Raw genomic sequence first — 12,934 nt, 5'->3', positions numbered from 1 at the left:
GCCTATCTTAACTTGTGTTTCTGTTTTGTTTTTTATGGCACTATTTTTGATAGGTTGGTCTGTTTTTTCCCTTTGTGTAAAGACAGATGCAAAAAATGAGTTAAATAGTTCTGCTTTCTCCCTGTTGCTTGCCAATCTTTGTATTTTGCAGCATCCCCATGGTCATTTGTTCCCAATTTTGGCAACTGGCTTGCTTTTATGATGGTTGCAGCATCCTATGGTCACATGGTCATCATTTGCAACCTTCATTGAGAATTTCTGACAAGAAACATTAATGAAGTGACTATGTAATAACTTCCCTAACAACTTTGTGTGATTTTTACCAGTGTGTGTGTATGTATGTATGTGTGTGTGTATGTATGTATATGTGTGTGTGTGTGTGTGTGTGTGTGTGTGTGTGTATGTCTTTGGTTATTCGGGTTTTTTCCCACGTCAAATTGGAAGTGTCTTGTCACATTGCTCCTCGAAGCATGAAGCTGAAAACACCAGCCTGAAGATGAAGAATAGGACTTCGTCGAAACGTTGCCAAGACACTTCAATTTTACGCGGGAGAAAACCTGAATAACCAAAGACCTATATATATATATATATCCCTAATAACTATAAAAATGCGAATCCCAGGCATATTTGTGTAATGGTTTAAAATTGAACTCTGGGATGAGTATAAAACAGCTGTTTATTGTTAAAACAATAAAAGCAACTATTTACAAATCCTAAAAATCGACAGTCTTAGCTTTCGCTGATCCACTGCCAACCTCATCAGAGTAAGCATTTGGGAGAAAAAACTCATTTGATGTATTTACATGCATACTGTGTGTTTTTCAGTATTTTGAAACATAGTATGTATCAAAAGGAAAGTCCATGAAAAAGCTTTTGCAGAGGCCACATGGATCATTCCATTTATCTGGAGTTGTCTTCCTATGGCTTTTGTCTATTGCTGTTTCAGTTGCATACTATTAAGGACAATGCAGAAATTTGTGTTACAATATAGAAATTTGTGTTACTAGGTTAAAAAAAATCCCAGTAAATATTAACATATGCCTGACTGTTGAATGTAACATCATTTTACTCATGTAGGTATCACTACTGAAGCAACAATTACACAGTAATGAGACAAACATTGAACTACCGAATCCAAATGTTCAAACTCAGTCACAAGTTCAGAGTCCTGTAAAAGATCAGAATATGGAAAATACTTTGCAGTCAGTGGGTCCTGGTAAGTTCTTACCTTAAAAAAGAAAACAAACTAAATGTTAAAGAAATAGTGGGAAATTTTCAGAGTTCCAATACATAGGGCTGCCTGGTTGCAATTTTCAAACTATTTTAGCAGTATTAGTTAAGTTTTTTTTTTTTTTGTTTTTTAGTATTTCATAGTGTATCAGCAAGAATTTTCACTTCCCAGTTCCATGGATGCTGTTGGCTTGGGGAGGGTGAATTTGTTGCTAGAGAATTGATTGTTGGAAGAAATTAATAATATAAGTTTGAAATTATAGTAGAATATATTACCACATTTCTTTTTCTTTTTTCATGTCTTTTGCTTTTGTTACTCCTTTGTTTGCCTTTTTAACTTTCTTGGTTTTTTTTTAGTCCTGCTTTTATATTTTGTTTGATAGAAAAGGAAAAAATAGAAGGCAAGAAGCAATAAAATGGGGAAAGAAATTGGAAAATGTGGTAAAATGCTACATTTATTTAGAAATCCTAAGAAATTAACTTGATAATTCTTTTTGGAATACCTGGGCTAAGGTAAATATAAAAATGAAAAAATGATATCAACTGTTTTTCACTCAGGCTGTCCACCTTCTCTGATAAATTTAATTAAACTTCTTAGAAGTTATGCATCATTTAAAAGTAAAATACTTAAAAATCTTTTTTAATCCTCAGGTCAATGTATAAAGAGTAGAATGTGTCCCATCCTGATAACTCTGGGGGACAATTAAATAATATCATTTTCATTCAAAAATTATAAATGTTTAAGGTGCTTGTCTGAAAGAAATTTGACAGGCCCAATTATAATTATTCTCTTGTTGAATAATAGAAACACGAAGACTGTGTCAGGCACTGCCATGAACAATGGTTTTGTGGATGCTCATAACTTTTATTAACTGCTTTTAATTATTTTATATTGTTACATAATGAGACACAAAATGAGTTTTCAAGATTAAACATTGGCATAAATAATAAGGTAAATGAAAAGGAGTCCCTGCGGATTTTATTCCACTAAGCATTATTGCCAATAGGGGGCAATGCTCATATCCATTTCAAGGCCATTGAGCCAACGCTGTCAAAAACATTTCCGCCGTCCTGTGGCCAGCATCCTTCCCGCTGAATTGTACCTATTTATCTATTCACATTTGCATGCTTTCAAACTGGTAGGTGGGCAGAGCTATGGCAAGAATGGGAGCTCACCCTGTTGCGTGGAGTTTAGGTCTCGAACCTAGGCTGCCAGTTTTCCGGCTGACAAACCTAGCGTTTTAACCAATGAGCCACCATGCCATCCATGGCATAAATAATGCAGTAAATAAATAAATTAATAATAATGAGACTGATAAATATTAATCCAGAATTTCATGCTATGTATTTAAATTATTGATTTACAAAAACCTTCCAGAAGTGAAACAAAGCAACAGTAATATTAACAATAGTAATAATAAAAACAGTAATACAAATAAAGCCAAAATTTAATCCACATTAAATAATAATGAAAGAACATTGGATAAAACTTCTAGCATAGTTGATATTATGCATAAGACTCTCTAAAACAGACCTGGGCATTTTATGACCACTGGGCCATACTCTACCTTTGTGAGGTTAATTGGAAATTAGAAATCAAATATAAATAAGCATGCTGCAGGAGGCAAGAGAAGAAGCAGAGTTAGGTATGGCTCTAGACAATCACCATGCTCCCTTCAGTCAGCTGATGGCCATGGGAGGGTGAGGAAAGAAAACATTTTTCTGTTCCTGTGCAGCACGTGCTCCTTGTCTGGAGCAGCCTGAGTTGAGGTGATGGAATTTGAGGACAATGGTTCAGTCCAGCTTCTCATGCAGCCCTTTGAGAAAATTAATTGCCTACCCTTGCACTAAGTAAAAGCTAAACTCCAAATGTCAGTAGTGATCAAGCAGAGTTTGGAAACATTGGAAATTTTCAATAGAAAATATGAAAGTAAGGTATGAATAATTTCAATTTCTGTTCAGCCAGCATTGTCATAAAAAGCAGATAACACCATTTATCTTAAAGCTGACTCTAGTGAATCCTGATTAAATACAAGATTATTCTGAATATAGGATATTGTTAAACCTTCCCTCTGTCAGATTAATGGTAATGAATTAAAACTTTGTAAGTGATGTTTGGAAGTATGTGAGAATCCAACAGGGCTGTGAAAGAGTTCCTGGAAATGAGATTTGCCCTATCATTCTGAAGATTGAAATCAAAAAATATTTAACTGGTTGAGCAACTGTATTGGAGCCAAGCAACTTTAAATATGGAACAGAAGTTGAATAGAAGGACAATGTTAAATTCATAAGTAGCAAGAACTATTTGAAGAGTTCCCATATAGAGTAGCAGTGGCAGCACTGTGCAGACTTCCAGATTACGGTACCTGTGAAATGTCAAATGAAAACCGAGCATAATTTTTTTGCTGTTCATAGTTGGTAATGAGAATGCTGATAAAACAATAGAATCTCTAACTCAGCGAGTAAAACATCAAGAAAACTTGCTTCATCAGTGTAAAGAAAGAATTAAATCTCAGAAGGAGCGCTTAGCACAGCTGACCAGTGAGAAAGAAGTGCTGCAGGAACAACTATATGAGAGGCTTCAGGAGCTAGAGAAAATAAAGGTACTGGAAAAATAAAGGCTTCTCATGATATTAATTTTTACCACTAATTACATAGTTTATATAGCAAAAGATGTTAGAGATTATAATCCATTTTGATTAAACATCAAGACAAAACAAATTCTAAATAATAACAAAAATACAATATGCTAAAAGATAGAAATTCTGTCATACTTGATAATGTCTATAAGGAAACTAGATGTTAATATCCAGAGTAAGCATATATGTAGATTTTAGTAATGCTGTTTTTTAAAAAATTAGGATAAAGAAATCCTACCAAGGCATTTACAGAGTCTATTTTAATTGGTTTATTATTTATGTTATATGCATATGTATGTATAAAGGGGAAAAGAATACAAAAAGTTTGGACATATTTTATTTATCTTATTTATTATTTCAGTTTCAAGACTGTCTGATTCCAAAAGGACTCTAGATAGCATACAGATAAAATTAAACAAAAATAGAACATCCAATAGAAGAGAATATTTGTAGGTCAGAGTTGAGCTGTGGAGTTCTTAGGTGTTCTCCAGCACTGGAGATGGAGAATCCACCAATGGGTTGAGACTGTATTCCTGCCTAATCAGATCAGTCAACCAAAGTTGCCTGTCCTGGACCACGAGATCCCAGTCTTGACTGATCTTGCCCATTGGACAGACGTTGCAACTTGGCTCTAGGCAAGTACAATCTCCATTGGTGGATTCTTCAAAAATAATTAGGCAAATTAACTCCTTGATTTAAATTAAATTAGATTAAATCAAATTAATCAGATTAAAATTAGATCAATTCAAAATTTTAGAGAAATTCTCTCCCCATTGTTAAGAGGGCATCACGTCTTTGTTAAGGAAGGGTTCCTTTCTCCCTTCCTTCCCTTCCCCCCCCCACCCTTCCCCCCTCATCATCTTCCAAACGGGGAGATTAAACCGAACTCCAAATGGCCCGGACTAACGGTCGTTAGCCAAGCCAGCTGATGAAGCGTTCGGGGAGCAGAGCTTGCGGCTGCAGCTCCGCTGAGGTATTCAGCCTCTGAGAAAGTTTTCTTTCTGCTTTCAACTTATGCAGCGGTCACTTGTGGGCTGTCCGGACCCACAAAAGCGATCAGAAGGGGGCAGGGACCATGCAGGGGCTGCGCATCAGCTGAGGGGCGGCTGCGGGGAGGCCAGAAACCGGGACCACTCCGTTTTCTTCTTCCCTCAAGCTACAAGCTCCTAAGGCTCAGGGAGAGTCTCTCTCTCCACGCGGGTTGCCATTTTTTGAAGCGGCGCGTGTGCGGCCTCCCTTTGTTCAACACACATGGCCTGAATAGGCCAAAGAGTGCAGGCTCGACCAAGAGAGCACCACACATGCGCGGGGCCATTTTGCGCACGCGTGAAACATTTTTTCTTCACCGCATGGCCTACATAGGCCTACAGGCCGACGAGGGAGCCGCTCCCCACCCACCACAGAGCCCGAACACTGGGACCAGGACCCCAGCGGGGGGGGGCAGTGCCCAGCCAACAGTTCTAAATTAAAATCAAATTAAAATAAAAAAAAGTTAAAACAGGCTCAGGCCTCCTACTCCAACGGGGGGAAGCGGCCCCACCTAAGGCCTACACTTAGTGAAGGACCATAGACCACCCTAGATCCTTTCAATAGCGAGTAACTGACAACATAGCCAACTCTCTGGTGTTCCATTCCTTTTCCAGGCCCTGGTGTCTCTTAGCTCCTATCCCATTAACACTTAGATATTGGCTCCAGCTGGATTCCAGGCATCCCCCATACTGTGTCTGTCCTTATCCGGTTATCAACTGCGTGGATTCCAGGCTCCCCCAATCGTATGTCCTTATCCACAGCTACTAGGCCGGATTCCAGTCACCCCCAGTAGTGTGTCTGTCCTTATCCGTGCACAGCCATTGTGGGATCAAGCGGCCCCCCCCCAACAGTGCGCCTATCCCTATCCACATGGAGGCTGTACCTGGTTTCCAGGCGTCCCCTGTAGTACATCTGTCCTTACCCAGAGTGTTATACTCTCCAGATACCAGCCCCCCCCCCTACCGTGTCCCTGCCCTATTGGAGAATGGAGGAAGCTATCCTTTCCTCAACAGGAGCCTTGCCATCCCCATCAGGTCTACCTGATCCGGAAGGCATTGATAAGGCGGCGGCCACTAAGGCCAGGTCTACCAAGAAATCCTCCAAGAAAACGGACAAACAGGCAAGCAGGAGACACCAGGCCCTAGAAAAGGAATTTTCCAGAGCACAGAAGAGGGCCAGACTGAAGAGGACTCAGGCTGGAGGCATAGCTCCCGAATTACCTTTGGGGCCCCCAACATCCCCTTTGGGAATTGGTCAACGGGGGAATCCTCTCAGTCCCCGGCGCGATGCGGGACAGGCGAGTTCTCTTCCCTTTCCCAATCCTCTTCTCCCCGGGTGTCTCAGGGGGCTCCCGAGGCCACATTCACTCCCACGGCAGCAGGGCTACGTCCTTACGAGATGGCCTCCTTACCATCGGAGACCGCTTAGCCATACTGATCGCACAGGCGGTAGACCGGGCCCTCGAGGCTGGGATGCAGGTCCACAAGTTGGGAATAACCATGTCTCGTCCCGGTCAACATCAGGAGACGGAGACCAATCAACACCCCTCTTCCCTGTCGGAGTCATATGTTTCCGAGGATTCTTATCTCGACCAGGCCACTATAGAGCAGGAGGTCCAAATGTCTGGGACGAGGACATTCCACTCGAAGTCCCTTCATTCAGCGGGCTATTTAGCCCCTCCTTTTTTGTCACCTTACTATGCAAGGCCACCTCCACTGTGCATCTCGGTTCGGGAACTTCAACAGAAATGGCTCCTGCTCTCCCTGATGCGGAAGCGGACCCTAACTTCGTCGAACTGGTAACGACCCAACACCGCATCCCATGTCCCTTGTTGTTCATGAACGCGATCCGGAAGCAATGGGCCTCCCCAGCTTCCCTTCCTCTCCCAGGTAACACCGACAAAAGGTTGTACAATGTGGCCAAAGAGCTGGACTAGGCGTTGCAAGTGTCGACGGTGGACGAGCCCTTAGGGCCCCTAGTGTCATCCACCGCTATATTTGGGGATTTTTCGGAGGCCCTCAAGGCCGAGGACCGAAAATGCGAGTCCACCTACCACAGAATGTACCAGACAACCGCATGGGCAATCAGGGCCTCAACATCTGCCTTCTTCTTTAGCAGAGCCACACTCAGCTGGCTCAGACAGTTACAGAACCAGATACCAGTGAAGGATGTCCGCATACACCAGGACCTCAGTAAGATGGTGGTGGCCATGGAGTACGTGGCAGACGCATCGCTCCAGGCAGCCAGATTTTCGGCAAGAGCCATAGCTTCTACCATTACCGGCCGGCGCATGCTCTGGTTGAAACACTGGCAAGCCAATGCAAAATCCACATGGAAGCTGACTAACGCCCCATACCAGGGAGGCAAACTATTTTGGGAGGCGCTAAATCCTTATCTAACAGAAAACAAGGACAAGTGCAAGGTCTTCAAACATGTCCTTAAAAGACAAGACAAACGCCTAAATCACTACTCAGGGAAGCAGTTTTTTCACGCAGAGGCTAGGTTTGGCTATTCTCAGCCATCACAACCCTTCCAGACCAGACAAGATAGGCAGGAAAGACAGGCAGATAGACAAACTCCCAGGCCCAGACAACAAGCGCAGGGCAGGCGGCCCTTTCGAGGGAGCGGCCAGCCTTTCTGCCGATCCAGATGACTCCCCATCAGCACTTCCCATACGGGGCAGACTTTCCCTGTTTGCTCACCAGTGGAAAGCCACCACCACGGATGCATGGGTGATCAATACCGTACGTTATGGCCTACCCTAGAATTCCGTTCCAAACCCCCAAATCGGTTCCTCTCCTGTCCCTACCCTCGGAACCGAACAAAGAAAAAACTCATGAAGAAGCCGTTCAACATCTCCTAAGTATACGGACCATAGAACCGTACCACTGGACCAGAGAGGACAGGGATTTTACTCCATACTCTTCATCGTCTCCAAGGTGTTGGGAGGATGGAGAGCCATTCTAGATCTCAAGGGCCTGAACTTCCATCTGGCATACTGCAAATTCAAAATGCAAACGCTCCGCTCCATATTGGGAAGCATAAGAAAGGGGGATCTTTTGACATCTATCGACCTCACCGAGGCGTATCTTCATATCCCTATCTCTCTGGCCCCTGCCGGTTCCTACGGTTCACATACAGGGGACGTCACTTCCAATACAGGGCGCTACCGTTTGGTCTGTCTTCAGCCCCCAGGGTGTTCACAAAAATCCTGGCAGTCCTGGCAGCTCACTTAAGGGTGATACCAGTCAGGGTCCAATGCTATCTGGACGACATATTAATCCAGTTGTCGTCCACCCGGTCCGCCATGTCGGACCTAGAACTGGTGATAAAGCTGCTCCAGGACCATGGGTTCTCAGTGAACTTCCCCAAGAGCCATTTGGTACCTGCAACAAGACTGTTGCACCTGGGGGCCATCATAGACACAGTGGAGTGCCGGGTATACCTATCCCAAGAACGCCGGCACAGCATAAGAGAGCTAGTGCTCCAATTATGCCGATACCAGTCAGTAACATTGGCCAGTCTTTCCCAGTGTTGGGCAAGATGATATCGACCATAGCAATTGTTCCATGGGCCAGACTTCACTCCCGGGAACTGCAATGGTTCATGCTCCCCTTCCAGAGGCAGAACCTCAGTGCCTCACAGCAAAGAGTAAGACTGTCACAACGGGTACGATGCTCCCTCGCGTGGTAAATCTCCCCAGCCATGCTCAGAGGATCAGACTTCAGGGAGCTGAACAGGTTAGTCCTCACGGCCGATGCAAGTCTGTTCAGTTGGGGAGCACACCCTCGGACACAGTGGACACAGGGCCGTTGGTCCACATCGGACCTTCGACACAACATAAACTGGTTCAAGCTACAAGCCATCCACCTAGCCCTACGACACTTCCACAGCTTGTTAGCACGGAGGCACATATTAGTCCTAATGGACAATGTGGCCGCCAAAGCTCACATAAATCTCCAAGGGGGCATCCGATCCCGCTCCCTATGGTACGAGTCCCTACTGCTGGGATCCTGGGCAGAACAAAACCTTGCCTCTATCAGAGCCGATCATATATCAGGGGAAGCAAACACTCAGGCCAACTTACTGAGCAGGGCAACAGTGGATTACTCGGAATGGTGCCTCCATCCGAGGGTCTTCAAAGAAATCTGTCACCGCTTCGGCCGTCCGCTAATAGACCTTTTCGCATCACCGGCCAATGCCCAGTTGACCTGCTGCTTTTCCAGGTTCCCATCCGCGGGAACAGAACAAGCAGATGCACTCTGGAGTGCGTGGCCATAGGGTCTGCTTTACACGTTTCCCCCATTGCCTCTCCTCCCGGCGGTAATATGCAAACTCCTCCAGGAGCGAGCTGAAATACTCCTGGTGGCACTGTATTGGCCAAGGAGACTTGGTTCGCCGACCTGAGGAGCCTCTCACAGATCCTTGGCGGATCCCCCCGGACCGGGTCTCACTCAGTCGGGGTGATTCTCCATCCAGAACTCCAGTGGTTAAAATTAGCTGTCTGGCACTTGAGCGCTCGATTTTAATGAGAGAACTATGTTTGCAAGGGGTCATCAGAGTAATTCAGGCTTCTCGCTGCCCTTCCACGAATCACATATACAAGACCATGTGGAAAAACTTTCAATCTTGGTGTTCCGGCCGGAACCTGTCCGACGGGGAACTAATGGTTCCCAACATCTTAGACTACCCGTTAGACGGCCTGGAGAGGGGTTTGGCCCCAAACACACTACGTAGGGAGATCGCTGCCCTCTCCACGGTTCTTTCCTGTAACTCAGGAGAGTCACTGAGCCATCATCCGTTACTCCGTTCCTTTCTTAAAGGGGCCACGAATATTAGGCCTCCTACCGTACACAGGTACCCGTTGTGGGACCTACCTCGGGTCCTACGGGTGCTCACCAAGGCACCATTTGAACCACTGAAAGAATGCAATGTCCACTTCCTGTCCCATAAGGTAGCCTTCTTGGTGGCAATCATGTCGGCCCGACATATCTCTGAATTAGTGGCACTCTCGATACGGAAGGACCTGTGTTTTTTCCACAGGGATCGAGTAGTCCTGCGACTAGACCCCACTTTCATCCCAAAGGTAAATTCCCTATTCCACAGGTCACAGGAGATAGTGCTACCGGACTTCTGCCCGAATCCAGCGCATGACCGGGAGCGTCAATGGCATACATTAGATGTCCGTAGAGCTCTTAGGTATTATACATCACGAACAGCAGAATTCCGCAGTTCAGAAGCTCTTTTCGTTTCCTTCCACTCCTCCTCCAGGGGTCGGAAGGCTTCATCCTCCACAATTGGTAGATGGATCAGAGCATGCATCGCCGGGGCTTATCAGGCAGAGGTGTTACCGATCCCCAGACGGGTTACAGCACACTCCACACGAAATGCAGCCACCTCCGCGGCATGGGCCGCTCAAGCCTCCACTGAGGAAGTTTGCAGAGCGTTTACATCTTTCATCTGTCACTATAAAATTGATAGATTCTCCTCTGCAGAGGCCTTCTTTGGTAGGAGGGTCCTCCAGCAGGTCGTACACCAAAGTAACACACGGGACCAGTCTATTTCCCACCCTCAGGGACAGTAGGCTTTGGTATGTCCCATTGGTGGATTCTCCATCTCCAGTGCCTTTTCTAAGCACGGAGATGGAGAATCCACTCCCACCCTCATAGGTCATATAGGTCCAGGTTAAGTTAATGGTGAGCCACAACGTCTTGCTGTCAGTCAATGGCTTCGCTCATGTCAAGACTGGGATCTCATGGTCCAGGACGGGTGTGGCAACTTTGGCTGACTGATCTGATTGGGCAGGAATACAGTCTCAACCTATTGGTGGATTCTCTATCTCCGTGCTGAGAAAAGGCGTTCAGGTAAGACAACGCCCCTTCTCTGAGTGTGGTGTTTTTCTTGCAGATATTTCAACTAGGCAGCAGCATTAGTGCTAGTGAGTATAGGGTTTGTTTACATTCAGTTTCTATTTCTGTTGTTGCTTTGTTTTAAATTATCAATATATAATTCAAAGGAACATCAGTATTTGAAAAAATGTCTTTCAGTACAAAGTTAAAATACTGAAAAAACCCTCTGTACAAGAGAGCCTATAATACATGATGATATTACTATGTCATATGAATCAGTGTTGCTATATGACTTGGGTTTAGTCGAAGGTACAAATTTATTTTTTCATCCATCATATGCTAAAAGAGATATAGGTATGCAGTTCATGTTAAATGGTATTTTTCTTGGGTTAATTATAATTTTAAATCCATTAAATTATAAAATATAGTAATTTTTTTCACCGATCACATGCCATGCATCTACTTTCTTATTCCATGCATCTACTTTTTTATTGAACATTTAATGTGGTATATTTCAGTGACTGTTAATCAATATTTATTATGTAAGTTGGAAAGTTCATCCTAATCTTATATGCTAGAGGAAATTCTGAAGCACTTAGAACATATATTTTAAGGAAGAAGTGGGCTCTATATTTTAAAAAAAATAGCCATATAGAAGAATGTGAGAAAATTACTTGTTTTGAGTGTTCTAAAGTTTATTTTGTTTCGGTTTCTTAGGATTGTCATATGGCTGAAAAGACCAAATTCATTACTCAGCTACGTGAAAGCAAAAACTTGATAGAACAGTTAGAGCAAGATAAAGTAAGCAATATACAATTTTTGAAGTGCCATGATTTTTTAGTGATGTCAATTCTAATAATAAAAATGAAAAGTTATCATAGCTATTATTGAAACATTTCTCTTTTTCATTCTTTCTGATCTCTTTTGGATAAGCATAGACTTAGCAATGTTTGTTCATATTTCTTTCAGTACCTTCTAGATCAACGGTTCTCAATCTATGGTTGCGACCCCATTTCGGGTTGATCGACCATTTCACGGGGTCGCCAAGCAAGGCTGTCTGCCATTTTTTCCCTTTTTCCGGTGGGTGCCGTACTTCCCTTGGTCTGGGCCAGCTGGTGGCCCAGCTGGTGGTTGGCCTGCTCCGTCTCTGCCACTTGACAGCTACGCCTCGGCTGGCGCAGGGGGCAGCACCACGCATGCGTGGCGCTCCCGGGCAGGGAAAGTCCTCAACTTATGACTGGTTTAGTCCTCTACTTATGACCAGTTTAGTCCTCGACTTACGACTGGTTTAGTCCTCGACTTATGACCAGTTGGGGGTCACGGCATTAAAAAGGTTGAGAACCACTGTTTTAGATAGTTTCCTCCTCTCCTTGGCTTTTTGTTTCTTTAGATTTTATTTGTGTAATAAATGCTAAATTTTTTCTCAGCACTTCATTTTGATGCAACCACAAAAGTGGGTGATTTAAGAAGCAAAATAGTAATTGTATTCTGCTTTTGAGCTTGTTTTATATTTACATATTCTCACAGACTACATCTTTTGCCTGCATTCACCTGTTTTATAGGGCATGGTTATAGCAGAAACAAAACGGCAAATGCATGAAACTCTGGAATTGAAGGAGGAAGAAATTGCCCAGTTGCATATTCATATCAAGCAGATGGTTTTGCAGAGTAAAGAACTAAAAAAACAGAAAGATAAATCGGAAAAATCTGGTAAAAATTTTTGATTGCTTAGCTAAGCAAGTGACTCTTTTTTGCACCGCTTATTTATATTTATGCTGATAGTCATGAGTTTCATTTTTCTAATCATTTAAACTAGCATCACTATTTAAAAAGTTGCAAGGCATTTGTCTTTCAGAACATTGTACAGATAGTTCTTTATGATATCTACTCAAAAATGCAGAAACAACATGTTGTGAAGATTTTAGGTGAAAGAACTCTAGTTTTCCTTATTTTACACATTTTTACTAAGCATTTTTTCTTAAGGAGACCCAAATAGGTTGTACATTTACATTTAGATCAACTAATTTTTATTTGATCTTCAAGGAGATGAACTGATTATGAACTGTCAAGTCCTTGGCAGAGATCATCTTTTAAATTCAATCAACCAATTAATAGTTAATTTGTAGTGACATCAGTGTAAGGTTTTCCACTTAGCCTCACAATTGCCCATGCAGCAGAGGACGATCC

The 12,934-nt window shown here is 43.4% G+C and overlaps 1 protein-coding gene across 16 annotated transcripts in view; it reads left to right on the top strand.

The window, feature by feature from the left end:
- Positions 1 to 12,934, top strand: part of LOC120305282 (golgin subfamily A member 4-like) — a 162,415-nt gene that overhangs the window by 29,337 nt on the left and 120,144 nt on the right. For 12 of the 16 annotated variants that reach the window (XR_005555996.1, XR_005555994.1, XR_005555995.1 and 9 more), the window contains 4 exons: positions 1,078 to 1,216; positions 3,646 to 3,833; positions 11,465 to 11,548; positions 12,310 to 12,457. The exons of 2 other annotated variants lie outside the window; for them this stretch is intronic. Coding sequence is in view for 11 of the 14 variants with exons in the window: in XM_039336852.1 (XP_039192786.1) it covers positions 1,078 to 1,216; positions 3,646 to 3,833; positions 11,465 to 11,548; positions 12,310 to 12,457 (559 nt within the window). In the remaining 3 variants the exon portion in view is untranslated. Of the gene's footprint in view, positions 1 to 1,077; positions 1,217 to 3,645; positions 3,834 to 11,464; positions 11,549 to 12,309; positions 12,458 to 12,934 lie in introns of those variants that run through there. 2 more of the 16 variants (XM_039336860.1, XM_039336859.1) reach the window with 2 other exon arrangements.

Source organism: Crotalus tigris, unplaced genomic scaffold, assembly GCF_016545835.1.
Source record: "Crotalus tigris isolate CLP2741 ecotype Arizona unplaced genomic scaffold, ASM1654583v1 scf7180000017666.379230911805:20528666, whole genome shotgun sequence".
NCBI classification, from domain to species: Eukaryota; Metazoa; Chordata; class Lepidosauria; order Squamata; family Viperidae; genus Crotalus; species Crotalus tigris.
This window is presented reverse-complemented; position numbering and strand designations above follow the sequence as displayed.